This window comes from Kogia breviceps, chromosome 4 (genome assembly GCF_026419965.1).
Source record: "Kogia breviceps isolate mKogBre1 chromosome 4, mKogBre1 haplotype 1, whole genome shotgun sequence".
Lineage (NCBI taxonomy): Eukaryota > Metazoa > Chordata > Mammalia > Artiodactyla > Physeteridae > Kogia > Kogia breviceps.
Window position 1 is genome coordinate 143,051,536 of NC_081313.1, and position 27,963 is coordinate 143,079,498.

General features: G+C 52.5%; 2 protein-coding genes across 14 annotated transcripts in view; both read right to left on the bottom strand.

Moving 5' to 3' along the window:
• Positions 1–215: 215 nt before the first annotated feature.
• Positions 216–16,092, bottom strand: MYOZ3 (myozenin 3). Of its 10 annotated transcripts, none has more exons than XR_010840304.1 (9): positions 15,785–16,055; positions 15,461–15,651; positions 13,959–14,020; positions 7,646–7,800; positions 6,618–6,671; positions 6,375–6,513; positions 5,791–5,953; positions 5,349–5,532; positions 216–2,768 (listed from the first exon to the last, which is right to left on the bottom strand). XR_010840304.1 is itself a non-coding variant. In XM_067032067.1 (9 exons), the coding sequence occupies exons 3-9, from the start codon at positions 14,017–14,019 to the stop codon at positions 2,610–2,612; spliced, it is 753 nt and encodes a 250-aa protein (XP_066888168.1). In that variant the 5' UTR covers position 14,020; positions 15,461–15,651; positions 15,785–16,092; the 3' UTR covers positions 216–2,609. The 10 variants fall into 10 exon arrangements, 8 of the variants coding, with proteins under 8 accessions (XP_066888168.1, XP_066888167.1, XP_066888169.1 ...); XR_010840303.1 differs by lacking the exon at positions 15,785–16,055 and adding an exon at positions 14,530–14,609 and having other exon boundaries at positions 15,461–15,614; XM_067032067.1 differs by lacking the exon at positions 5,349–5,532 and adding an exon at positions 3,504–3,525 and having other exon boundaries at positions 15,785–16,092.
• Positions 16,093–17,574: 1,482 nt separating this feature from the next.
• SYNPO (synaptopodin) overlaps positions 17,575–27,963 on the bottom strand; it is a 36,663-nt gene continuing 26,274 nt past the window's right edge. For all 4 annotated transcript variants that reach the window (XM_067032060.1, XM_067032062.1, XM_067032061.1 and 1 more), the window contains exons 2-3: positions 25,598–27,954; positions 17,575–20,318 (exon numbers count right to left, since the gene is read on the bottom strand). In XM_067032060.1, coding sequence (XP_066888161.1) covers positions 19,611–20,318; positions 25,598–27,954 — 3,065 coding nt within the window. In that variant the 3' untranslated portion in view covers positions 17,575–19,610. The remainder of the gene's footprint in view (positions 20,319–25,597; positions 27,955–27,963) is intronic.

Here is a 27,963-nt window from a genome sequence, read left to right on the forward strand (position 1 = left end):
CAGAACAACAAATACTGTATGATCCCATTAAAAGAAAGACATATCTTTGTATTTGTGCATCTATATACATGTAAATATTTATTCAAATAAGTCTAGAATTCTAGAGCAACCAAACTATTACCACTGGTTACCTCTGGTATATGGGAATGGGGCAGGATGCAGGAGAGTGGGAAGGTCTATGTATGTGCATGGGAGGAGCTATGTGGGCAGATACCTTCACATTTTACTTCTTTATTTATTTTTACAGTAGGCTTTAAAAAACAACAACAACAACAACAACAACATCAGCAGAAGTCACATCAGAATAAGGAAGGAATGAGAATTTACTTTGGGGTGCAGCAGGCTCCCTACCAGTCTCTCCTCTTCTGTCCCTGGTGGCTGCCATTACCCTCAGAGCACAGCAGAGCCAACCCAAGGCAGACCAAATACTCTCTTCTGTGTTTCAGACACTTTTAATGGTTGGCTTTCAGCTCTTGGAAACATGACTTTAAATGGCAGGCCCCAAATTGAAGCCAACACATCAACTGCAAGCAAATCTGAGTCAGCCGTTGGCCCCTTGAAACTGTGTGGGGCAGAGTGAAACTCCAGAGCAAAAGGAAAATGCAACCACTATCCCGTGCACCTGGGAACCAGCTAGATCCCTAGCCTTCTCATCTCCCCAGGAGAGGGCGTCAGGGCGGAGACAGAGGGAAGCAGCGGGGAAGGAGGTGAGCCTTGTCCAACAGAGCCCTACAGTGATCAGAGGCTTTCCTTCACGTTTCAGCTTTACTGACCCCCAGTGACATTTCCATGAGCCTGCTTCTTAAGGTGCACTCACTGCGGGAACATCTTATCAGCCAAGAGTAGTAGCTGCATGGAATCTGATAATGATTGAGTGCTTATTAGGTATGTGTCCATCACTATGCCCACGAAACTCTATGCAGGGGCTTCTACTCTCGTCCTCACCTTACAGGTAGAGAATTAGAGGCCCACAGGTGAGAAATGACTTGAGTTCACACAGCCAGTGGTGGCATTAGAACCCACCCCATCCTGTCTGACCCCCAGGCTGTACTCTTAACCTTAAAGCAGGGCACCATGACTAGGTGATTCCAGAGTGAATGGGCTTGGCCGCCCAGTGGGGTGATAAGAAACATCCACTGGAATCGAACAGATCCCCATTTGTCCCTGGACAAGTCACTTCCCCCTTTTGAGCCTGGATATCCGCATCTGTAAAACGGGACAATACCTTTGTCTCAAGGTTGTACTGAAAATTAGAAATGGGATACGGAGAGAACCTACTACCAGCCCAAGCACTGAGGCACCCAATAAAAAGCAACCATAGTCATCATTATCACCAGCACCTGCAGTGAGGCGTTCCTTTCCCTTCTCTTCCTAACAAGCCAGCATACAGGCAGAAAAACTCCTGGTGGGGACTAGGACAAGATCTACCCTGGCGCCTGCTCTAAAAGGTGAGTGGAAGCGGCTGGAAAGGAGTTGTCCTTGTAAGCACCCTACTCTGCACCTGTCCTGTGAGGTGCCGAGCGCTGCCCCTTCTCTCTGACCCCACGGCTGCCTCCCTAGTCCAGGCCTTGTTCCTTCAAGGATCCTGGCTTCCAGCTGTACACCTCTCCAGTCTGTGCTCCACACAGCAACCAGCGAGACCCTTCGCTCTCCAGCCCAAGAACCGCCCCATCTCCTTAGTGCAGCCCACCCGACTCTGGCCCCCTGAGGAGTCACTGACTCCTTTGACATTGCCATCTCCCTTCTCCACAACACCTGCCCCCATTGCAACTCTGCACCTTTGCACTCTCTGTGCACTTGCCAGGGATGCCCTCCCCATCACACTCTCCCCATCACACCCCCTTCCCTTGATGGACTGTCATTCCTCTGAGGCCCCACTCGAATCCTCTGGGAAGCTTCCCAGAATCCCACCCCACAGCCAGGGTTAGAGAACCCCTCCTCTGCTTCACTGGCACTTTGTTCCTCAGTTGTCAATTAGCGTGCTTTAGGGAAAATTAAGATGACTTCCTGCTTTACAAATCTGTCTTCTCTACTGTCTTTTCCTCCCTAGGCTAGGGCCTCGGCTTACTCACCACACCCTCTCCCTGGAGCTGGCACGGCGGCTAGCACACAGTCGGTGCTTAGTAAATGTTAACAGCATAAATAAAGACCACCTGTGTCTCAGTAAAAGGAAAATCTAATTATCAGAGTGATTCGCAGGTAAATAGCCGGCTAGTGAGCTCCCTGTCGTTGGGGCAGTGTAAGCTAGACCATAGGAGCAGGAAAGAGTAGAGGCTTGGATGTGAAGTCATTGGTGGTTTGGATTCCTAAAGATACAAACCAGGGATGAGTTTTCCTGGAATCAGCTGGGAGTACTAGTTACTAATAGAGACCCTCCACTCAGGAGATTCTGATGCTGCAGGTTTGGGACGGGCCAGAAATCTGTATTAAAACACCTCCAGGTAATTTTGAAGCACACCACATTTGGGAACTGCTGAACTTCGTGACCTTTGAGGCCATTTGTGTGTGATGGCCCTTCGTAAACTGTGAAGTGCTGTCCACAAGTCTTGGCTCCAGGTGCTACCCGAACTCTGAGATGGGGGAATTGAAGCGGCTGGGGCTACAGCTCCTCAGACTCTGGGAGGTTGCGGACCCAGCCCTGGGCCACCCTGTTGAAGCTGGGTCTGAGGCGGAGGAGTTCCAAGCCACTGGTGAGCTCCGGGACGAAGGGGGTGCCTGCCCTCGGAATGGTTTCCCCCACCAGGGGTCCTCCAAAGGGCACCGGTGTCCTGGGGAGAGAAGAGCAGCAGGGGAGGAAGGCAGTGTGGGAAAGGGTGGCAGAACAGACCTGTGGGTCACCACGTGCAGCCCCCTCCCCTCCTCTTTCTGGGCCTCAGTTTCCCTGCTACTAAGCAAGCTTTTGTACTGTCTTTAACAGGCTTCTCCAGCTCTGCCCATTCTCAAATCTGCCCCTAGTGGGGATGGCTTCTTGCTTTGAAATAGGAGTGAGGTTTTCAGTGAGAACTGGCTTGTCCTGGCAAAACTCTAGGTTCCTGTTAAGGAAGGTCCAGACGGGAGTAGAATTGGAACAGTTTTTCCCTCCTCTTGTCATCTCCCCTTAAAACAATATGTCTCAGACTGGAGAGAGAAAGCAGGGTTAGAAAGAACACTGAGAATCAGAGACTACAGATTACCACAGAGACATGCCATTTCTCACCCATAAGACTGGCAAGAATAAGTGATTTGGTAATGGGGCAAAGTTAGTGAGGCGGTGGGGCAAAGTCTCGCTCATATACTGCTGGTTGGAGAGTAAATTGGTGTTGCTCCCTTGGAGGGCAATTTGGCAGGATCTTTTAAACCTGAAAATGTGCAAATTCTGTCAACCAGCAACTCTACCTGTAAGCATATGGCTTAGGGAAGCGCATGTACAAGGAAGCAGATATGAGCAGTGATTAGTGACAGACCAGAAACAAGCCATATGCCCACTGGCAGAGGAATGGATAAGATAAATATAGTATACTCACATGGCAGAGCACTATATAGCTACTTAAAAGGAATGAAAAGAGATATAGGTATTAGAAAGAGGAGGCTGCAAAAGCATAGTGGTGAGTGAAAAAAGCAAGCAAGTTACAGGATGAAATACAAAGTAGCAACACACACACACATGCACAACAAACAATGCTACATCCCCATAGGTATGTAGCTGCTTGTAGAGAATATTCTCTTGTAGAGAATGTTCTGAAAACATGCATACCAACCTGACAACAGTGTTACCTTTGGGAAGGGAGCTGGGATTGGAGCATGGGGAACAAAGGGGCCCTACCTTTATTTGAAGTCGCTTAGGGTTTTTTTAAAAGATAATATAAATACATGATTTTCAAACTATTTTTTTAATTTTAAGAGAATAAAAAGCATTGCTCATGTAGTGTTCTCCCTGCAGCCTGGGACCAATGGAGAGAGGGGAATGCCTGCTCTGGGGTAAAAAGGCAAACCTTGGGCCAGGGCCTGGGTTCCAGCCAGGACCAGTGTTTCTGCCTGGACCACCACAGCTGTGATGGCGACAGCCAGGCCCCGCAGGAACAGGCTGGGCTGTTTCCATGTCAAGCAGGCCTCACGGGTGGGCCCTTGATCAGGAGCTCAGAGCCCTGGATCCTGAGCACAGCTTGGCCACCAACACTACAGTTCCTTCTCTCTCTGCCTCTGTTGCCTCCTCTGTCCCAGGAGGGGTCTGGGCTCAGGGGTCTCTAAGACCCTTCTTATTTTGGCGGGAACATGCCTCAGCCTTTCAGAGCTGAGGCATGAGATGGATGGGGCTGCAACCTGTAATGGCCAGCCTGGAAGCTGGCTGCTAGCACTGAATGTCAGCTGAGGGTTTAAATAGCTGGACAGGCAGGGTCTGAGGGCCCCAGGAGGAGAGACAGCACAGTCCTGCCTGGCAGGAAACCCCAAAATGTCTGCCAATGGCTCGTGCTTCACACGAGGCCTGTTGGGCCCATTCTTCCCATCATGGTCCTCCATGGATCTCAGCTGTTTGAGGGCAGTCACATCCCTCCTGAGCAGTCTCTTCTCAAGGCCCATCACCCCCAGTTCCTCCAGCCCTTCCTCAGAGGGCTTGGTCTCCAGGCCTAGCAAGACACACACACAGTCTCCATGTGTGGTCTGAGCAGGTGCCAGAAGACCTGGACTGTGGCCTCCTCTCTGTGGACCCTCCACTTTCTCACTTAATCCAGCCCAAGCCAGAGGAGCATTTTTCACAAATAGCAGCAGACTAAGGAAGCCTATGGAAATGCAGTTGAAATGCATCCCCCAGCCCAAAGCCTTCCTTCCTGCCAAGCTCCTGTCCTGACTGCTGTGATTTGTTTTCAGGCCCCCAGGGCAGGATGTTAAATCTATCCCTTTTAAGTTCTCCCCTGTAGGCTTTTCCAGCCATCATTTCAACCTGTAAATAATAATAATTATTATTATAATGGCAGCTACCATTTATTGAGAGCTTATCACTTGCCAGAAATTTTGCCTAAGGCCTCTCACGCCATCCTCACGACCATCTTAAGAAGCAGGTACTAGAACAGTCTCATTTTACCGGTGGGGAAAGGGAGGCCCAGCGAGGTGAAGCCACTTGCCCAAGGTCACACAGCCAGGGGTGGAGATTGCATTAAGCCCTTGTCGAGGGCCCCTGTGCTAAACACTATGAGCCACTGCTTTGTGGCTGTCACCTCTGGTGTCCAGCATTTCACTGCCACTCCCCGCAGTGGTACAGCCTCAAGATCACTTTCTAGGCCTCTTCCAGACCACTGATGAAAGTGAGGAAAACGCTGAGCTGGCCTAGGACTAGTGAGATCTGGGGCCCCCACTCGGGGAAGGACTCGCACCTTGATGTCCATCAAGGAGACGGCACCCAGCAGTGATGGAGAATAGGCAACTGGACTCTGGAGTCAGACAAAACCAGACTTGGATCCCAGCCCTGCCACTGCTTCCTTGCTTTGTGATTTTGGGCAGATTGTTGATAATCCTCTTCTCCAGCAGAATAGGAAAAACTGTGGCACCTGCCCCACCCTGTTGTGGAGGAGAATCCAGCAAGATGTGTAACACGTTCACCCATTTATTCCCTGTACATTTATTGAGCACTAGTTAGTTGTGCTAAGGCAAGAGCTCTACTGAGTTTCAGCAGGGGCTCAATAAATGTATATAAAGCGTTGGGGTAGAGCCTGGCATGTAGAAAGTGCTCAGAAGATGCAGCTACTGCTGTGGTTGTGACTGGCTCCAGCACATCCTCCCTCCAGGTCTCTCCCTAAGCAGCCCGCCTCGTCTTACTTGTTGAAATTTCGATACTCCGCCAGGCTGGGGGTGTGACTTCTGCCTTCGCCCACGTCGGCCCGGTAGCTGACAAACTCCTGCCATGGGCAGCTGTAGCCCTTGGGGATGGCCGTGTGGTTGAACTTCTCGGGAGGGACGCCCTTCAGTGGCTCAGCATAGCCTAGGGGTGTGGAGCATGGTGCGTGGGAGACGGGCGAGCGGGCCGCCTGGGTTCCTTTTAACCTTGCCGCCACGCCCCGCTGCAGACACTGTTTGGGGGGGCTAGGAAAGGGGAGTTGGAGGAGGGGGTGGAATGTGATGCTAAAGTTGCTACAGCAAAGAGGACCCTTCCCCATCCCTGGAAACAAGAAGGAGCGCAGACTCTAGTCTTGCCTTGGACCCTAGCTCGCTCTGTGACCTTGGCTCATTGCTGCGCTACTCTGGGCTTGTGTTGGGTCTTTAGAGTGGGGTGAGTGTGTGTGTGTGTGTGTGTGTGTGTGTGTGTGTGTGTGTGTGTGTGTGCGCTGTCTGGATGCTCTTCCTGACCCACCGTGGAGCTTGCCCACGGTCCCCTGGTTCTGGGACGCGGGCAGGCCACTTACCTGGCGCCAGGGCACTGGGGCTGCGGGCACTCACTGGCCGGGCGGCTGTGGGCTGGGCATCCTCAGGGCCCCCGGGCCCTGAGGTCGGGAAGATGTGGAGCTCAGAGCAGTAGTTCTGCCCATTGGAGGTGTTGGCAACCTAGGCACAGGGGCAGGAGCTCAGGGGTGGTGGACCGGGGAATCTGAGCTGGCTGGCCCCTTTCCCCAGGCTTCCGCCACTTCGGGGTCTCTGTGCACGCTCACCATCCCAGGTTCTGCTGTTCCAGTCACCTTCTCCTTGGCGCTTCCTGCCACGAGCTGGGGGGAGGGAAGGGGCAAATAAACCGCAGGAAGGCTCAGCGGGGCAAGAGGTCAGGGTTCTTCCTCCACTAAAAAAAGGCAGGAGGTGGTGGGAGGTCATAATCGTAGAGCCCACCTCCCAGGGATGTTTGTGGCGGGGGGAGGATGAATTAATAGTGTAGAGCGCTGAACCCTGGAACAGAGAAGTGCGCTCTTATATACGTTAGCTGCTATTATAGTATTGACCCCGGGCATATAATACTAAACCTCTCCGAGCCACAGTTTCCTTCTCTGTAAAGTGGAGATGATGATAATGATATCACTCTCTGATCATTAAATGAGATGATGCATGCAAACTGCTTAGCTAGTACTGTCATAAGCACGTAGCAAAGGTAGGTGTTTTGTCATTTTTATTATTCTGCCACATTGATCCCTCTCATCATCTCCTGTTTCATCCAGAAATTGAGTGGAGTAGGATGAAAGGCCCCTGAGTTCATTAGAAGTAACTGAAACTGCCTGCCACATTTTTGAAGCCAGAGGACAAGCCATTCTTGCCTCCTTTCTCTACCAGCTGACTGTCTCGTGACCTTTGCCTTCTTCCAGTGGGAAGAAGAGGACGGCATTCTGCATTTTCCATCTTAGATCAAGCTCAAGTCTAATCTAAATCCTGCTTGCTGCAAATTCAGCCCAGAGCACCTGACTATTCTTCCGCACTTTTTGTAGGAGCCAGAGTCCCTTCACTCCATGGGTCATCCTGTCCAATCCACTTTATGTACTGCATCTGGGGAAAGGTGCCTAAAGAGCTAACCCTTTTCTAGGATCACCTAGCAAGGCAGAGGTCAATCTGATGGCAATATCACAGCTGTCCCCGGCTGGAGCTTGAGAGACCCCCCATAGAGGGCAGAGATCCTATCTGGCTCATTGACTCTAGCCTAACGATTGGCCCTCTCTGGGCCTCAGTTTCCCTGTGAACACAATGGAGACTTGCTCACCGCACGCGGGCTGGATGCAAACTCAAAGGTGAATTTCTGCACGCGGCGCTGTCTCTTCTGGAAAAGGAGGGATCCTCTGTTGTTACGCAGTGATAGCTCTTCCATCATCAAGTCCTGGGGCACGCTCAGCTTCTTGCCCAGGTCCAGCAAAGGGACTGCCCAGAGAGACCAGAGGGAGCTCTTACTACCAAACCCTCAGGGGACTCGGGGTTGCTGCCTCTAAGAGGACCTCTGCACAGCACCGCCTGCTGTGTATGAGAGTGCCGATTTCTCCCCACACTTGCTGACCCTGGGTGTCATTATTCTCAGGAATCTTTGCCCACCCAATGGGCGGAAATGACTCCTCCGAGTTTAATTAGCATGTGTTTGACACTCAGTGAAATTGAGCATCATTTCAGATGTTCTTTGGCCGGGTATATTCATTCCATGCATTTCCCATGCAGCTCTTTGCCCATAGTGGTGGAGGTAGTGAGTAATGATCAGATTCTAGTTATCTTTTAAAGGTAAGCCATGGGTGTGGGATGTGAGAGAGAGAGAGAAAGAGAGAGAGAGAGAGAGAGGTATGGGAGGTAAAGGCAAGGTTTGTGGCCTGAGCCGCTGGGAGGATGGAGTAGCCGCTCTCTGATATGGGAAGGCTGGAGGAGGAGGAGGTGTGAGGAAAGATCAGGCATTCCGTTCTAGACATGTCTTCTTTTAATGTTAAAATACCCTTTTATTATTATAAAAACAGCATGTATGTGCATTGAAGACAGTTAGAAAATATAGACATAAAAGAAAAGAAAAACACATTTTCTACCATCCAGAGGTTGCCACTACTAACACCTTAGTGTATATCCTTTCCTGTCTTTTTAACCAAAATGAAATCATAGCACAGCTGCTTTGTAACTTGCTTTTATCAGTTAAAGATCTCCACCTTTCCAAGTGAATGAATTTTTTTATATATATAATGCCTAGTCTATATTCAAACTCCCCTAATTGTCTCCAAAACTGAGCATAATGTTTGAAGAACCTTGTAGGCATCCCAGCGGAGATGCCGAGGAGGGAGCTGGCTATATGAGTCTAGTGTTCATGGGAGAAAACTGACCTGGACATAAAAATTGGAGCATCAGGAAGTACAAATGGTATTTGCTGTTGTTGTTGTTTTTGCGTTACGCGGGCCTCTCACTGCTGTGGCCTCTCCCCGTTGCGGAGCACAGGCTCCGGACGCGCAGGCTCAGCGGCCATGGCTCACGGGCCCAGCCGCTCCGCGGCATGTGGGATCTTCCCGGACCGGGGCACGAACCCGTGTCCCCTGCATCGGCAGGCGGACCCTCAACCACTGCGCCACCAGGGAAGCCCGCTGTTGTTGTTTTTTAATGAAGACTGTCCCGTTTATTTCTTTTCTCATAGTTAGGACCAGTCATTATAGCCGTGTAGACGGATTCCAGGGCTGATGACCGTCCTTAGTAGTTTGGTAGCCCATCCATGTCCTTGGTGCTTTCCCCACCAGCAAAACACATACTTTTATGTTGGTGCCGCAAGGGAAGACTTTTGGAAGAAAGGAGTGTCAGCACATTGAGGACGTTGGTAGGAGAGGGATATGTATGGGCAGCACGGGCAGACTTGTCATCTCTACAATCAGACACACATAGGTTCATATTCCAGCTCTCAGAATGGTATTTGGAACCTGGAGGCTAGGTGAGATCACCAAGGATATGGGAATGGATAAAGAGATCCAAAGACTGAGCCCCGGGGCCTCCAACATTTAGACTGAGGAGATGAGCCCCAGCCCTGGAGCCTGGGAGAAAACACCCAGCAAGTTAAGAGGAAATCTAAAGACTGTGGTGTCCTAGAACCAAATGATGAAAGCGTATCAGGGAAGATGGACTGACCAACGGAGTCAAATGTTGCTGATATGTCAAGTAAGAGGAGGGCTGAAAACTGACCATTGTATTTAGTAACATGGGGTTATTATTGGCAATCTCTGCAAAAGCAGTTCCTGTGGAGTATTTGGGTGTGAAAGCCTTATTGGACAGGGTTCGAGAGAAGAGGACAGAGGAACAGTTTAACCACAACACAAGGAAGCAATGAGCCAAATCTAGGATGTGGGATGTTCTACAGAGCAGGTGGCCCAGTGTCTTCAAAGGAGTGAATGACATGGGAAAAAAGGAGGGGGGGGCAGTGTTTTAGATTAAAGGATATTTAAGAGACATAGCTACCAAATAAAAACAAGGGCCCTTGAGGGTACAGTTATTATGCTAAGTGAAATAAGTCAGAGAAAGACAAATGCCATGTGATTTCACTCATATGCGGAATATAAAAACAAACAAACATAAACCAAAATAAATGATCAAACCAAACCAAACATCAACAAATGTAGATACAGAGAACAGAGTAGTGGTTCCCACAAGGGAATGGGGGTCGCGGGGGAGGGTGAAATGGGTAAAAGGGGATCAACTGTATGATGAAGGATAGAAACTAAATTTTTGGTGGTGAGCATGCTGTAGTGTATACAGAAGTAGAAACATAATTTTGTACACGTGAAACTATCAATATATAACGTTAAATATGAACCAATGCTACCTCAGTTAAAAAGTGGCTCTTATTTGGATCCCCGTTAACAAACTAGAAAATTGGAGAAAGTTGACTATAGGACTGGTCATTAGATAGTATTAAATCAACATTTAATTTTGTTCAGTGTTAATATCTTTGTGGCATGTAAGGAAATGTCCTTTTTATTACTTTCTGTGAAGTATTTGGGGGATGAAATGACATGCTCTTTGGGATTTGCTCCAGACCCCAGGAGGGTCATAGGGATTGGCACTCCCAACGTGTGTGTGTGTGTGTGTGTGTGTGTGTGTGTAAGTTGGTTTAATAAAATGTGAAAAAGAGAGGAGGGAAGTATAGACAGCTGCTTTGAGGACGTGTGCTCTGAAGGACCATGGCTGGGGGCAGCTGTGGAAGCAAGAGTGGTTTGCTTACTTGCTTGCTTGTTTTTAAAGAGGGAGGAATAATAGCATGTTTGTTAGCTGATGAGAAAATCTGACAATGCAATAAAGAGAGGGGAGAATTACTGAAGGAATGTCTTGAGCAGGAGAGAGGGCAGGGAGGGTGTTCAGTGCCCAGCAAGAAGGGTTGGCTTTACACAATTCAAGGAGAGTTCATCTATCATATCAGGAAGGAAAACCGAGAACAGGGACACAGATGCAAGCAAGTGGACAGATACAGAGGCCGGAGCTTGCAGAAGTTCTCTTTTGGCCACTTTAGTTTTCTAGGTGAAATAAGAAGCAAGGTCATTAGCTGAGAATGAAGGTCGGAGAGGAGGTATTGGAGGTTTGAGAAGAGAGGTTGCTAAAGTTATCTCAGAGGACAGTAGGGGAGAGTGAATGGGTCAGGAATGGGTGATGTGGTCACCAGGCAACACTGAGGGCCATTCAGATGCTGTGATTCATCCCATTCAATGGAATCCTAAACGGCCTTTTAAAAAAGGAGGGTGATGTTTCTTTCATTCTTTCAGCAAATATAGAGACAGCACCTTCTACATGTTAGGATCAGAAAGAAATCCACTGTAGATTAAAAGGGGGAAAAAAGGAAATTTCAGAAGAATCTGTATTCTAAGATCCCACTCATATATTTTTTAAAAATAAGCACATGTTTATGTATGCATTGCAAAATCTGCAAGGAGATATGCCAAATATTGGCAGTGACAATCTGGGGACCTAGGAAGGAGGAGGGCTGGAAATTGTTTGCATTGCTTTTGTTTTTGAACAAGAAAATGTACTGCATACTTAAACAGATGAAAAGCCATTTATACCTAAATACATAATGAAAGTCCCCTGGCATCATATTCTCAAATGCTGTTCAGATGAACTGAGCTCAATATTTAAAAAAAAAAAGCTATGGAGAAAACCTATTTGACTAAGCAATTCCACTTCTAGGCATTCGTCCTCGGGCAGAAAAGTTGAATAAACATGCCTGAAGATATACATACAAGGATGTTTACTGCAGTGAGTTTTCGAATTGTGAAAACTGGGAATCGATCTTGCGGTGCATGCTGCCCAGATGCCCTTTATCAGTGACTAACAGCTCACAACTGCCACCTCTACAGAGAACTGCCTCGGTGAGTAGAGGCTGCAACAGCCCCCTTGAAGATGAGATGAATTCTGTAGGGCAATTAATTTATGCTTTGGAGCCCATATCCTTACTTAGAAATTTCCTCTGCCGGATTGTGCTTTTGTCACTTTCCTTCTCCTAGGAGTGCAAGCTCAACAAGTCACTTGTTTGGGAATCCTCAGGCTCTACTCCTAAGGGTCCCAACCTGGGCTGAACCTTCATGGCCTCCCTTAGGGGATGTGTGTGTATAAGTATATATAATATCTTATATGCTGGGGGAGCGAGGGGAGGGGAGGGGTGAGATAAGTCATACTCAGATGGAAAGAAGTCTGTGGTGTGCCGCTAAGTGGAAAAAATTTAAGATGACGAACACAGTGTATAGTATTTAGCCCGTGTGTGTGTGTTTATATAAATACATTTATATATGAACAGAAGAAGGATTTACACAAAACTGTTACCAGTGGTTCCCTCCAGATGGTTTTGTTATGAGGAACTTTCACATTCAAAGTCATTCATGTCTGCTTTGTCTGAATATTATATAAAATGAATGTTTTATTTATATAACCATGTGGTAAAGGAGCAGTTTTGGAGACAGAGATCTGGGGTCAAATCTCAGTTCTGGGCTTTCCTGGTGGCGCAGTGGTTGAGAGTCCGCTTGCTGATGCGGGGGACGCAGGTTCGTGCCCCGGTCCGGGAGGATCCCACATGCCGCGGAGCGGCTGGGCCCGTGAGCCATGGCCGCTGAGCCTGCGCGTCTGGAGCCTGTGCTCCTCAACGGGAGAGGCCGCAGCAGTGAGAGGCCCGCGTACCGCAAAAAAAAAAAAAAAAAAAAAAAAATCTCCGTTCTACCACCTACTATATATGTGACTTCCTCGCTTCTCTGACCCCTGTTTTCTTATCTGCAAGGGTGGGTGTGATCGTATCTAACTTACAGAGTTGTTGTGAGGGTTATATATATAATGAAAGGTACAAATGCTCTTAGCACAGTATCTGAGACATAGTGAGCACACAATAACGGTGTTTTATTATTATTATTATTATTTTACAGTGGCTATCTTTCGGTAGTGACACCATGAGATTTTTTCCTTTCTACTTTTCTTTAATTTCAAAATTGTCCTTAATACCCTCGCAATCGTCAACAATTCACGTATTTCCAGTCTGGCATAAATGTTGTGTGTCAGTATTTGGGGGTCTGTAACTAATTAATTACTTAGACAAGAGAAAAGAAAATGCATTGCCTGAGTCTTCTAGTTAGAGCATCGTTACCTCGTAAAGCTTGTGGATTTCAGCACAGAAAATCATGGAATAAAAAAAAATGACACCAACAAAAGGAGTCAAGAACACACAAAACAAGTTAAAAGTATGACTCACACATAAAGTCATACACATGATTAAATACTTCCTAGAACACTGAAGGAGGTAAAACAGCAGCAATGCCCTTAGACAGGGGTTTATCAGAGCTTGGTTCACTTCCCACCTGCATCAGAATCACCTGGGTACTTGGCTAAAAGGCTAAGGTATGGCCTCCTCCCCAGGTCCCCTGAATCAGAATTCCTGGGGGTTGATGCTGGGAATCTGTATTTTTAACCAACAACGCCATGTCACTGCGATTCACAGTAAAGTTTGAGAGTTCTGACTTAGCTAAATTTGTTTTTAAAATATTTGAAATGCTCTAAAATAGGCCAAATCAATAGACTCCAAAATTATGCCAAGAGGTCTTATAAAGTTGATAATCATGTATTTTAGATGATTTATGCATTGGAGGAATGTGCTTTTAAGTGAAATGGTTTGAGTCAGATCGGGCAGCCTATTCCTGGCCCCCTGCCCCGCTCTCCCCTGACCCCTTGTCTCTTGCCATGGGGGCTCGGGGAGACCGCCCAGTTAAAACAAGCAGGGGCAATCTGTGGGACGCTTGGGCCATTGTTAGGGTTGAATCTGGGACCAGAGCCCTCAGAGCTGCATTTGGGGTTGAGGTACGGACTTAGGTGGGGGCAGGACCCAGTCTAGGGCACTCAACCTCAGCTCTTGGGGGTGCGGGCATCAGGGCAAGGCCCTTCCCAGTGCTTGGGGAAGCTTCCCAGCTCAGGAGGCAGATTCCACAGGCTGGCCTCGAACTCACACCTGTTTGCCCAGGCCTGGGGCCAGCAGGCCTGAGTGACTGCAGCCTGGGAGCAAGAAAGCATGGGATCTGAGGAATGCTCAAGGGCTGGGTCAACCTTACCTGGTTCAGTGAGGTCCCCCATGGTAGTCATTACTGGCCCCTTCTGCTCCTTGGGGATCATCCTGTGGAGAAGAGACTGCCACAAATGGTCCAGGCTACCTCCGTTCCTCCCCAGACCTCCCAATCTTTGGTCTACCCAACCCCAGCCCTGTGCAGCCTTGACCCACCCCAAAGTCTCAAGCAAGGGCTGTGTGAGCTGGAAAGAGGAGGCTGAGGTCCATGGAAGAAAAAGGAGATGCTCAAGGTCACACAAATCTGCTTCCTTGAGGCTAGGGAAGCACACACTCATTGGGGGTAGTTTCTGGGACATTAGGAGAAGGGGAGGCGAGGGTCTCTGACTGTTGTTGTCCACTGACTCAAGTGAGCGCTAATCAGAGGCTGAAAGAGGTTGGAGGTTGAAGTCAGGGGGAGAGGAGCTTGGGTGGTTAGGCTGAAGCTGCACTGGGGTCTGCAAGGTGCGCCCCTCCTGTCCTCAGGACTCGGCTCTGAGGCTTGAGGGCACAGGCTGGTCCAAGGACACTGAAAACAACCATCAGCCCCCTTCCTACCCCCCGTCCTTCAGTTCACTTACATGGTGTTCTTTTCTCCCTCGCTCCTTCTCTCCCTCTTCCTCCATCCCCCCATTTGCATCTTATGGCGTGTCCCAGAAACCTTGGAGGTGATTTACAAATAAAATGAGGTCCAAAGCCCCAGAGAAGCCCTGCAGGCCCCAAGTCCAGATCCCCTAACTCACCCCCAGGAGAGAAGGCAAAGTCCTTGAGCCTCCTGATGGCCTTACCAACCCTTGTGCCCCTCTGCTTTGTTTCCAGGTTTTTCTATATTTCTTCTTTTAGAAAAACAATCTGCCTCGGTCTGTGCCCCCCACACCCATACCCAGCCCCGGGTCAGTGGGCGCTGAGCTGGACGGCCTGGATTCTAATCGGTGTCCCTGACTCCCTTGGTAACTGTGAGCAAGTAGGTCTCCTGTAACCTGAGGAGACTGGGCTAGATCATGGGTACCCATGGATGTGCTTCAGGGCATACACGAACCCCCTAAAACCGCATGCAAACATGAGCACACATGCATGCATTGGGGGTGATGCCCACGAAATGGTGGACAGTGCTCCAACTGGGACCACTTAGGATTCCACAGTCCCCGGATCTGTTTCTTGACAAACACTCTCCTTACAGAAATTCACAGACATTGGGAAGGACCCCCCCCACCCTCCTCATTTTATAGACAGGGACCCTGCTTCCCTCTATTGCTGAAAGATCTTGGAGTCCTGAGCAGAGCCATTACCTACCCCAACCTTGAATCCTAGCCACCCCTCTCCGTTTAACCCAGAGTAACCCAGAGCTTAGAATCCCTCCCTTCCCAACTCAGGATCCAGGCTTCCACAAGGCGCCACCCTCTCCAGACCCCCTTGGGCCCTTCCTCTTCTTGGGGGAAGGGGCTCTGGGAATTGGCTCTTCCCCACTTCCCACTCCCCACAGCGCCTCGAGCTCCCCTTGAATCCTGGTACCTGAGAGATGGAACCACAGTGGGCAGGAGGGAGTGTCAGACCCTCAGATTAACACCTCTGTCGGGAAGCTGAGAGTTGAGTGGTCGTTGGTGTCTGTGCAGGCGGTGAGCTGGGTGTGCCTTGCCGCTGGCTCTGGCCTCAGCTGACAAGAGTTGTCCTCGCCTTGTGGTGGCTCACAGCCTTATTTCGGGCTGCAACAGGATCCAGGGACAGATGTTAAAAGCACCAGGCCCCAGGGAAGACAGGTGCCCCGGCAGCAGGCCCTTGTAAACAGAAGGCCTTGCACACGTACAATACACATACATATGCACACACCAAAGTCACCTGGAAATGCTGAGTGAGTCACCGGTCCCCTGAGCTTGCAAATTGTATCCTTAAGGCCTGGATCGGGGCCTGGTAGGAACTCAGTAGATATTTGTTGAATGAATGATTGAATGGGTAGACTGATGAATGAATGAATTGTCCCCCAGTAACTTTGCTTGACTTGTTCATTCCTCCTTTCCTTTCTTCCTCTGCTTCCTTCCTTCCTCCCTTCTTCCTTCTCTCCCTCCCTCCCTCCACCTTCTCACATTCTCTGAGCCTCTCTCTGTGGACTGAAAATAAATAAGGCAGGGCTCTGTCCTCAAGGAGCTCAGCCAGGCCTGTGTCAGACCTGTAAACAGCCTTTGCGACGCATCATGGGAAATGCTCTGGGAGGGCCAGGGAAGGGTGCCACCAGCTCGGCCAGGGGGTGAGGAAGGCCTCCCAGAGGAGGAGACATTTGAGCTGTGCCTTGAAGTCTGAGTGGGAGCTCACAGGCAGAGAGGGGCACGGGCACTGCAGGCTGAGGCCATGTCACACATAGGATGTGAGGGGCCAGCGAGGAGAGCTAGAACTGGGGGCTGGGGCGGTGCTGAGAGATGAGGCCAGACAGGTGGGCAAGGCCAGATCACAGCAGGCTTTTCAAAAGTACAGTGTATCTTATAAAGGGCTGTTGGAGTTTAAGGCAGTGGAATGGAACAATCATGTGGTCATTTTCCAAAGATATCTCTGGCTGCCCTGTGGAAAGTGGGTTGGCGGGAGTTAGTCTGGAGGCAGGAGGATTTCACTGTGGTCAGGTGAGACCTGGGGGTGGCTGGACCAGGGAGGTGACAGAGGGCATGGAGAGGAGGTGAGGGGCTTGAGGGGTATTTGAGGAATCACCAGGTCCCAGTTAGAGACTGGATGTGGGAGGTGAGGAAAGGGCCGCTCCCGTTTCTGGATTGAGTCATTCAAGGAAAATAATGGTGAGGAGTAGCGGGGGCAGCTTGGGGTTGGGGGCAGAGACTGAGTTCAGTTTGGGGTGAAATTGGTTTGGCATGTCTGGGCACCAGGATCACCAGGAGGCAGGGGGACACTGTGCTCAGGAGAGGTTCCTGCTGAAGATAAAGACTGAGTCAGAGGTGCACTAACCATTAGAAGAAGCCTGGACTCTGCTGTGGACCACCTGAACTCAGCTTCCTGACCATCAGAGTGCTTCGCCCAGCCTCTGCTGGGCCTGAGCTTTTAGAGAGGAAGGTGAGGGCTCTTGGCCTCACCTGGGAGTGGGGCCCCAATCCCCTTCTCTGGGCAAAGGGCACCCCTATCAGGAGAGGAGCACTCCTGATGGTCTGGATCCTGAGTTCTCTAGGGTTGCCTGGACTCTGACGTTACCTCTCATAGGGGCGGCTCCTCCTGTCTGAAGTCCCGACCTGCCATCAGTAAGCAGCCCCAGAGCACTGGTCCCTGAGGCAGCTTGGCCCTGGCCACTCCAGTGACAGTGTCCTGTGGTCAGGGCCTGGGCAAAACCACCTTGAGACATCACCTCACCAACTCACTCATTACACAGATAGGGAAGCTGAGGCCTGGAGAAGGAGTGGGTTTACCCAGGGTCACCCAGCTAGTAGATGATAGGACCAGAACTTCAACCCAGGGACTTCTTCTATGGCCCAGAGTGTTTTTGTTGTTCCCCATCTCTGCTCATGATTGCTACTTCCCAAGCTCCCATCCCATGTGTATCAAACATTCTCATCCACCCAGCATCCCATGGACTGTTCCATGGTTGGGGAAAAGGGAAGGGCTTTAGACATAGCTGAAAATGACACAGGAGACAGAAAGATGCAGGAAGCATTTATTGAGGGCCAGAGCTGAATTCTACAGGAGGCAAAAGGCAGGACACAGGCAATTTCTAGTGGGTTAGAGGAGAGGACTGGGGGAGAAGGCAGTTACAGGGAGAGAACAGCCAGACAGAACTGCAGCTTCCCAAGGCTGCCTCCTGCTGGCTCTTTGGGGGAAATGCAGGTAGAAGTGGATTTTTCTCTGCCACTGCATCAACCAGTGGCCTGATAGTGTCTTTTCTCTGAAAGAGGCCCTTAGCCCCTGCCTCCCATGCTACAAGGGTCCCTGAAGCAGGTGGGGACTTCAGTAATGTGATCACTCATCACTGACAAGTTGGAGCACCCTCTCATCTTCCTAGCAGCAGGGCCTATGTTCCCAATCTTTAGGCCCTGGGAATCCTTTGGGATCAGTCCTTTATTCCAAAGCACCCCACCCTCACCCTGGCTCCCATCCTAACCCCAGCTTGCCCTAGCCTCACTTGGGGGTTCCAGGTCTAAATCACCCTGAGGGATGGGTAAGTCTCCTCCTAACCCCAAAATCACCCTCTGTCCCTCACCTTTAGCAACATCCTGATATCCTTTCACTGACATACATACCTTTGATCCTCAGCCAATTCCAGCCACCCCCCACCCCCCCACACACTTAGTTTCCTGAAACTGATATAGAGAACCTCTAGAGGGCACCACCAGCCAACTCTGGAAACTACCGGACCGAGGCACATTCCTCCCTGTGTCCCTCCTGGGGATTGGAATCAGAGTCACTACAGCTTAAGGGACAGGCTAGGGCCTGCAGCGAGGCTCCCCAAGGTCACTGGGCACCAGACACTGGCTAGGCCAGAGTGTGATGGCAAAGAGATGAGGCAGAACAGGGCCCCCTCATCTGGGCACAGTATGGATGCTGGGGCCTGAAACTGAAGAGTGGAGTACTTCCTAAGGAACCAGAAACACAGGCAGACTCTGGTCTAACCCCTCACTCACCCACCCAAGCTCATCTCCCCAGCCAATCCTCCAGCACTACTCTCCCTCCCTTCCTAATACTGTGGAATGCATTTCAGGACTGGAAGAGCCCCAAGAGGTCATCTGAGCCAATCCATTCCCTACCAGAATCTCCTCTATGCATCCTGGCCACTGCTTGCATACAACCATAACAAAGAACTCTTTGCCTCCCTCTTTCCGAATGGGCAACCTCAAACTCAGGGCTACCAGGTAAAGCCAGAGGATAGCAGATAGCTCCATATCAACTCTTCTCTGCCCAGCTCAGCTTTGAGTCCAGAGCCTGCCATGAAAGGGCCCAGAAGGGATAGATGGGTTGGAGACACCTATAGCATCATTCCTGGAGACCCTGGGAAGCCTGAATCGGCATGGAGAAAAGCCTGAGAGGGATCTGAGAGGAGGAATCTTCCCTCCTCTTCTCTCCAGAGAAGCCAGTAGGGTATCTTGAGCTGGCCTGGGAGACCCTCTCTAAAGGTCACCATGGTAAAAATAGAACGTGTCTGGGAAGGGATAGAAAACAGCTGCTCCTGCCTGGGACTTGGTGCCAGGGAGGCGGATGGTCAAGCCAGGGCCTGGACAAGGAACTCAGGCGTAGGATCCTCTGAACACACCCCTCATTTACCAGACTCCAGAGATCAGAGTCAGGAAGGGGGGGAAGAGTATGGAACCCTGCAATGCAGCAAGTCTAGGGGTCCATACATACAACACCCTGTCTCTTCCAAGGCACTAGTGTGTGTGTACGGATAGAAGGGGTAATTTAGAAGTTTGGAGATTGCCTTGGCCAAAGCTCTATTAAACAGATGGGAAAGCTGAGGAACAGAGGAAGGGTCTTTCCCACAATGAATGACAGAGCAAGGGCTAGAACCCAAGCTTGGATCACCACCCCACCCTCAAGCCCAGAGCTCTCCTCCCCTGACCCCTTATCTCTGGTGCTATCAAAGAAGGCCAGACCCTTGGGGACATGGTGCTGGGATCTCCTAAGCCCAACGACACTTCTGGCTCGGCTCTCCCGGGGCAGGGATGGGGTGTGGGCGGGGAAGCCTTTAGGTGGTGCAGGAGGCCTCCGTGGGTAGGCTGCCACGCTTGAGCCTCAGGCTGCCGTTCCACCCGCGGGGACAGATGTTGTAGCCGAGGATGCCGGGAGACTTAGCTCCAGAGTCCTCGGAGTCGAGGGACACATCGGAGTCCGTGGGCGAGCGGCGGTAAGGGAAGGGCCTGGGCGGCGCGGGCAGCGGGCTCCGGGGACTGGCGCAGGGCGAGGGCCCGGCGGGCAGTGGGCTCCGGGGGATGGGAGCGAACGTTGCCCCGGGGTCCGCGGCCTGGCCGGGTCGGGCCGGCAGGGGCGAGCGCATGCGCGGCGGCGGTGGCGGTGGCGGCGGCGGCAGCGCTCTCGGCGGGGAGAAGGGCCGAAGGCTCTCAGCGCCCGCCGGCCGCGGGGAGGCGCTCTTGCGCCGGGCCGCGTTGATGATGTTTCGCGCCAGGAGCGCCTGCAGCTGGCGGCTGGGGGGCCGCGCCTCGGTCTCAGGTCGCAGAGGGGATACGGAGCGCTCGCTCCACGAGGGGGACATGGGCGGCGGCGGCGGCGGTGGCGGCGGCGGCGGCGGCAGCAGCAGCGGCGGCGGGGGGCTGCTCAAGCTGCTCCCGCGGCCCGGCTCCCACGGCCCCGGGCTCACCCAGCCGTCCAGACTGCTGGGGGGCCGGGACGCGCCCGGCGTCCAGGGCGGGGAGGTGGGCAGGCTCTCTCGGCGGTCCTGGGGAGAGAACAGAGAGGGTGGGGGCAGGCGTTAGTTCTGGGCTCCTCTATACCGGGGTTTCAGAAGGGACCGAGTCGGCTGTGTCCATTGTACAGAGTCGGGAAGCCAGCGACCAAAGTCAGGTAGTGCCTGCAGAAAAACGCAGGTGCCCCAACTTTCATCTTTCAGGTGCTTGAACGAGCCCACGCTGCCTGCCCCTGCGCTTAGCAGGGAGGCAGATGACGGCCGGTTTAAGAACGCTCGCTTTGGAGACAGACCCCTTTGTTTACTGAATGAACTTGGGCAAGTTGTTTCCGCAACAGAAGCAACTAGAAGCCCCTGGGCGGCAGTTTCCTCCTCTGTGAAATGGGAGTATAATATCAGCATGTACCCTATACGATTGTTGTGAGGAGTAAATGATATAACTTAAGTAAAAGACTATCAGTATGAGAAGGTTCCCTAGAAGAGAGTAGTGGCGTAATAGATGTTAGTTACCTTAAAGACATACTAGAAGGATACACATGAAACTAACCAGAGTGCTTCTGTTAGGAATGGGGTGAACAGGGCAGGGGACACAGCCACAGGAGTGGGAATAAGGCTTTTAATGTATTATATCCTTTTTATATAAGTTTAAGGTTTTGAACCATATGGATATAATATCTATTCAAAAAAATTACAAGCAAAAATATTGATCATTATTACTAAAGTTGGACTTAGGGAAAGGCCCTCTCTGTCTCAATCCCCCTGCCATGTTGCCAGGGTCACCTCCTAATTGTTCCTTGGACACCTTGAACAGGGAGGAGGTTCCCACTGACAAATGGAAACATAAAAGGAAGTTGGGTCGTTCCTCCCTAGGCAGCACACTCCCCTCACTGGACTTCTTGCCAGCATGGGGTGGGGAGTGTGGGTTCCGTGAGGCCAAGTTGGTGAACCTCTTTAAAGTTATAAAGCACTGCTCTGCTATACACTATCATACCTGCTTCCTACCTCCTTAGGAACTTTCCAGTCTACAAAGTTCGGTCTCATCCTTACTCTCTCATCATATCCTCACAACAGCCTGGTGAAGTAGCTGGTATTATCACACCCATTTTACAGTGATGAAAATGAAGTTCAGACGTGTAAATAACTATCTGGTGTGTTCTGCCCCACCAGGAAATGTGTGTGACTATCTGTTGCTTAAAGGAGGGAGGCAGGCTTAAGCAGTTTGAACTGGTTTGAAAGTACAGGGCTTGGGGATCCATGCCCAGCATGTATCTGCTAAACCATCCAGCTGTTCAGCCAATCAGATTCCAGCAACAAAGCAGTCCACTCAGTCTTCAATCCAATCCAAATTCACCAGCAGTCATCCCTCAGAGTCCAGAACTAGCCAGTCCATTCAGTGCCTCCTACCCAATCAAAATCTAGAACCTCAGGCTTCCCTGGTGGCGCAGTGGTTGAGTATCCGCCTGCCGATGCAGGGAACGCGGGTTCATACCCCGGTCCGTGAAGATCCCACATGCCGAGGAGCGGCTGGACCCGTGAGCCATGGCCGCTGAGCCTGCGCGTCCCGAGCCTGTGCTCGGCAACGGGAGAGGCCACAGCAGTGAGAGGCCTGCGTACGGCAAAAATTTTTTAAAAAATCTAGAACCTCTCGTAAGGTCCATTCTCTCATCCAATCAGTAACCAGCCGCAGCCAAGCCAGACAGCTTCTCATCCAATCAGAATCTGATTTCTCCTAATCAAAAGGAAGCAATAAAGTACATGTATTCTCCAAACAATGCAGCAACTATCAGATGAGCCCAGCCTCAGAAATGGAGCCCTTTAATCTATAGAGGAACATATAGCAGTCTGAACAGATTTTTCATGGGATTGGGAATGTTAGGAACCTCCCGGGGACATCCAAGGCCCCAGTCATCAAGTAGGAAAGTTAAAGATCAGCATGGGCTCCACCTCTTTTACTCCCAGGGTCAGAGTTGTGTATATGTGAGCCAGAGACACTGGGAGCTGCTGTCTGTGAGCCATCTCAGGAATCTTTCAGTGAGCCTGGCTGGGGGGAGCAGGGCCAAGAGTTCATGATCCAAGTCCATCAACAAGCACTGAGGCAGAGGAACCAGGGGCTTTCAGCCAGGAGCAAAGCAGCCTGGGGCAAGAGGAGCTATGATAACTGTCTGAAATCTCCAAGGATGGTCTGCCTTTAGTGGCTACAAGGGGAAGGCTAGGGCCAGCAAGTGGAAGGAGTAACAGAATTTACTTCTCAGAATGCCTGGGTTGGAATGTTGGGGGCAGTGGTAAGCAGCTCCTCATCCATTGGAGGTGGGCCAGGGCCTGACCTCATCGAAACTGCCATGTCTGGGTACTGACGTGTGTGTGTGTGTGTGTGTGTGTGTGTGTGTGTGTGTGTGTGTGTGTGTGTGTTGGGGGGGCGGGGGAGCAGTGAATAATACAAAAAGGCTACAGGGAATCAGAATTATTCACTTTCTGAAAAAGTTCTCAATGTACCATATACACCAGAACTCCTTGGAAATGCACATGGGTGAAAATTCAGAAAGGAGCGCCCACTTCACCCAGCATCAGACCCAAAGCAGGACACGTGTGGGGTGAAGGCACGAGTAGAGCAGAGTCAGACAGGAACTATCAGCGATCAAAGAGAGCTAGCTCCCAGACAGCTTCTGTAATCCTCTTGTTGCATGGAAGGGGAGACTAAACCCCACCTTGTCTAAGGTCACACAAGGAGTTAGATGCAGATCTGGGCCTAGCACCCATTTTTCTGGCTCTTGATGGCAGTTTGCTCCTCTCCATGAGGGCAGAAACTCATTTTAGGCACGAGCCCGGCAGTGATGACTGTGGAAAGTGGCCAGATTTAGATAATGGGGGCACCTGGGGGGGGGGGGGCGGATGCTGAGGGAACCAGAAAGTATATATGCTCTGGCTAAAGGCACTTAAATACCACTTTTAAAGAATTCAAACAAACCTGGACCATAAGGGGTATGGGTTTTCCCCCATGCTCTACAGACTTTTTGGCCAGACTCTTAAGGAAGGAGAAAACAGAACATGATTTCCACAGGATTCTGGTTCCCTCAGTGCTGACCCAGGGAAGAGAGAGGGCAGCCCTCACTTTCAAGCCAGCACACATCTGTACCCATGGCAGATCCACACTCAGCAAACGCAGGCAGCACGTGGACACACACCACAGGCTCACACGCTGTAACTAAGCAGCCCCACCCCACTTCCCAGGCCAGAACTGGGGAGGAGGGAGAGGGCCCTGACCACCAGCCAGTGAGCGTGGAAGAAAGAAAGAAGCAAGACAGATTTGAGGCAGAGTGTATTGAGAACAGGAGAGAAAACAAAGTTGAGGGAAGAGCTCAGCCAGCCTGATCACAGGAGCTGCAGGATGGAGGGTGGGCTCTTCCATTGCTGGCCCTCAGGGGTGGAAGGGAGCAGGGGTCCCGAACATGGGTTTCACTCTGTCCTGGGAGGGGTTTGGCGTGAAGGAGCCGAGCTCCCTCACGACTCTCCCATGCATGCCCCCACGTTCTGGGCAGAATGAACTCACTGAGAAGGCACCCCCTGTTGCCATGGAGACGAGCTGAGAGCTCACGAAAACTGCAGGCTCAGCCCAGCATGGGCACCGCCTCCACCACCCCTCGCCCCTCTGGGGAGCCCAGAAATAGGGCTGGGAAAGAGAAAGTGGGTGGTGCTCACCCCCGGTCTTGGGAAGTTTCCATCTGAATTCTGCCTCTTGCATCTATATTCTCTAACCCCCACAAAGTGTGGTTTGGGGGGAGCTGCAGAACATCAAAGGTGTCAGAGGCGGTGAGGATCTCAGACTACCTGACTCAAAACCCTCACAGTATGATGGGGAAACTGAGACCCAAAGCTACACATGGAGTCCATCTTTGAGAATCCAGATCTCCTAAGTCCCAGCCTTTATTTCAAAACCTTAAGGTCTCCTTTGTCCCTTCCTGGAGCTGCTGTGCTCCTGCCCCAGCCCTTGCCGCGTTCCCACTGTCTCCAGGCGATCCTGAGCCTGAGCAGTCCCAGCCTAAACTTCTGATCTCCTGGCCTCCTGCTGCAGCTATCCCAGCCACACTCTCCCAAGGACACCCTTACATCTACTCCCCATCTGTCCTATGGCAACTGTCCCATTTCCTTCCCCTCTCTTCCCAGGGACTGTCTTATCACTTACAGGGCCTTTCTCCCAAAGCACCAGCCTATCCTCTCATTCTTCACAGATTGTGCAGCTAGGAGGGCCCTCATTGTATAAATGAGAAAACTGAGGCACAAAAAGGGAAAGTGACTTGGCTAAAGTCGCACAGCAAACGGGAGGCTGAGATGCCTCTCTCCTTGCGGCCCCTTCCACTGCACATAGATGGCTGCTTTCAGTCGTGCAGGTCTTGGCTGAGGTTGAAGGCAAAACAGCTGATGGATACACTGCTAGGGGCCTCTCTCCTAGCTGCACACCAACCTCTGCACAGCCTCCTACAGGGCTTTCTGTCTCTCAGGGGTCCCCTGGGACCTCCCACATCCCAGAACAGTGAGGGCAAGCTAGGTAGAACCAGGAGTGAGGTCTGGGATGAACTGCATTAGCTGTCTCAAAAGCGGAGCTAGATGTTCGGAGAGGGCATGAAGGCAGCTGAGAAGAGGGCCAGGAAGAAGAGTGTCAGACAGCAGTGGTGGGCTGAGTCCTCATCCAGCAGAACCCAGGAGAAGAGAAAATGTGGAGGCCGAGGCAAAGGTCTCTGAAGCAGCGTAGAGGAAACAGTGTCCAGAAGGCAGAGGTGGGTGGAAGAGACAGACCTGTGGAGGTGAGAATCCAGCAAGAGGCAGAAAGATGCCAGAGCTGGGGCCACAGTGAGGACGGCCCCACCGGGGTGGCTGAGGAGGCAGACCCTTGGCTGGCTGGTCCCACAGGCAAGGGCAGGCTCTGTTTGCTGCAGAAGCCCCTCAGCAAGACGCTGGCATCCCTACAGCTCACAAAGGCCAGGTGAAGCCCCCCAGCTTCGTTAGGGCCTGCCAAGGGAGTTCTCTCTCCGTGACCCTCCTCCCCCCGCAGTGGCAGACTTCAGATCCCTCAGACACGGAGTCGAACCACTCTGTGGTAGGGAAGGGGCGGCTGCAGCTCAGAGAGGGGAGGTGACTTGCCCGACGTCACAAAGCTAGCTGGTGGCAGCGTCAGCCCTTGAGACCTGAGTCCCCATACTCCTGACTCAGCCCTGTGCCACTTCCTGCTCTCCATCCGGCCCTCGGAGAGCGGGCTCTGACAGGCAGCGGGGTCCCTGTGGGGTCCATTACTTGAAGCAGAAGGAAGGCTTCCACACCTGAGCCTCGATCCCGGCATTCCGGGTGGAGAAGGAGGGCCTGGGGGCTTGCTTGGCTCGGGGAGACCACGCCCTGGAGGGAGACACGGGCGAGACATCACTGCTGTAGGTAGGGCTCACGGCAGTGGGCTGGAGGCCATCCTGGCCAGGGGAGGTGTAGAGGCCTGGGGAGGAGCGGGAGGGCCGAGGCAGGGCAGGCGACGTTGGGAGGGCCGCCTTGGGCAGGCTGGGCGCCAGGTCCAGGGAGCTCGGCTTGGCAGGCGAGGCAGCTGTGGGTGAGGACTTGGCAGGTTCCTTGATGGGTGAGAGGACAAAGAGTGAGGGCCGCAGCTGGCAGGGTGGCTGCCTGGAGGGCTCTGGGCGCAGGACCCCATTCTCAGGCAGGTAGCCATGATAGAGGGAGGCAGGCGGGGTCCGAGCCGGGCTTCGGGACGCCACTCGGAAGCCGCCAGGTGCATGGGTGGGGTACTTCCAGCACGAAGGCAGGGACATAGTGGGAGAAGGGCAGCGGGCCCGTTCCGCGTGGCCCGAAGACTCGATGACGTACTTCTCCATGCGGGACTGGCGGCGGGCGTAGAGCTCAGCCCCCTTCCCAGAGGCCTCGGAGAGGTTCTGGTTGGGTCTGGGCTTGGGCTTGGCCTGGATGCGCGGTGACTTGAGGCACGAGGCCCACTCGGGGACGATCTCCTCGGCCCCTGCGGTGCTGGCCCCGCCCCGGGGTGCGGGCTCCTGCTGGAAGTTGGAGGCCTCGGCCCCCAGCGCAAAGGGCTCCTCCTCCACGCCCACCCCACCCTGGTCTCTCTGCCTCCGCTTCTCATCCGCTGTCTGTACCAGGTCCAGCAGGTCTGGATTCGGGGTCACCTTGGGCTTCTCCACGAAGGTGAACATGGATTTCCGGCTGCCCCTGCGGGCCATCGACTCCTCCAAAATGCCCGTCTTGCTGGCGGGAACTGCCTGGCCCTTTAGATGCGAAGGCTTGGGGTCGGAGCTGGGGTACAGGGCAGAGTAAGAGGGGGGAGACCTAACCCGGGAAGTCAGGGGGGCTGTGGACAAGGTCTCGGCATAGGTTGGGGGTGGGGTGAAGTTCCCCAAGGGGCGTCTCTCCAAGGCGGGGCTTCGCTGTGCCACAGGCCTCCTCTCCAGCATGGGGCTATGGGACATGATGTGTCTCTGTGGCCGAGGGCTCCTGTCTGCCACGCTGGGGGGCTGGGGAGCGGGACCCTTCTCTCCAAGATGTCGTCTCTCTACCATGGGGCTTCGTTCCATCTGGCTGGTGCCGCCCGGCGCCTGAATCCCAAAGGGCCTGGCCGTCCTATTGACCACAGATGGGGGCTTGGCCAGCGTGAGGTGGACCTCGCTGTACAGTTTGGTGGGCGTGGTGGCAGCTGCCCGCCCGGACATCTCTTGTTCTGTGGACACCACTGGAGCACCAAGCTGGACATCAATGAGCAGGGAGGTGGACATGAAATCTGGGGCTGGGGACCTGGAGCTGGAGATGGGAGTAACTTCTCTGGAGAAGGTGCTGGTGGTGGTAGGTGGAGCTGATACCTTATCAATTAGTAGGGTGCTGGATCTCACCTCCGCAGCTGGCTCCTGGGGTTGCCCACCAGCACACGGGGTGCTGGGTTTGAAATCTGGCACTGGACCCTTCGGCGGGAGCTGTGCCTGTGAAGAATTCTGTTGGACGCTGGACAGTGGCAGGCTCTGCGGGGTGACAGTTGCCGGTGGGTTCTGATCGACATCTGTGGCCGGGAGGTTGTGGTTGCTGTTGGAAGCTGGCGTGATGAGCGTGGCGCCGGGTAAGGGAAGGTTTTGGCTGGCATCTGTGGCTGGGCTGTGGACCTCCGCCGGAGGTGGAGTTGGGGGTGTCTCCTGGGCTTCTCGGTTCTGGGACAGGTGGAGCCCATTGGCCGTCAGCAGGGCCGCGTTCTCCTTTAAATAAACCACCAGTGGTACCTCCTCTTCCTCACTGGCCACCTTCTCCAGGTGCCGCAGCAAGCTGGCTTCCTCTGAGGAGTCCTCCATGCTGTGACCAGGGACCCCTGTGTCAGCGCTCTGGCAGGCGGGGTTTCTCTGAGGGCCTGGCTCAGGGAGGGAGGTGGGACTCAGGCTGAGCCCTGGGGCATGGCCTGTGGGGCTGGCGGTGGGCACCCTGAGGGACTCCTGGCTGGGCTTCTGTCCCGTCTGGCCGTGGCTCTCCAAGGTGAACTCGTTCACCCTCTGCCGGCGCCTGTTGAAGAGCTGGACACCGCGGGAGTTGGAGCTGGGAGGGGTGGTCAGCTGGGCTGCGATCTGCTGGCTCCTCGCCTTGGCCTCTTTTAGATCCTTCTCGGTGAGGCTAGTGCTCCGGCCCAGTGCTGCAGGAG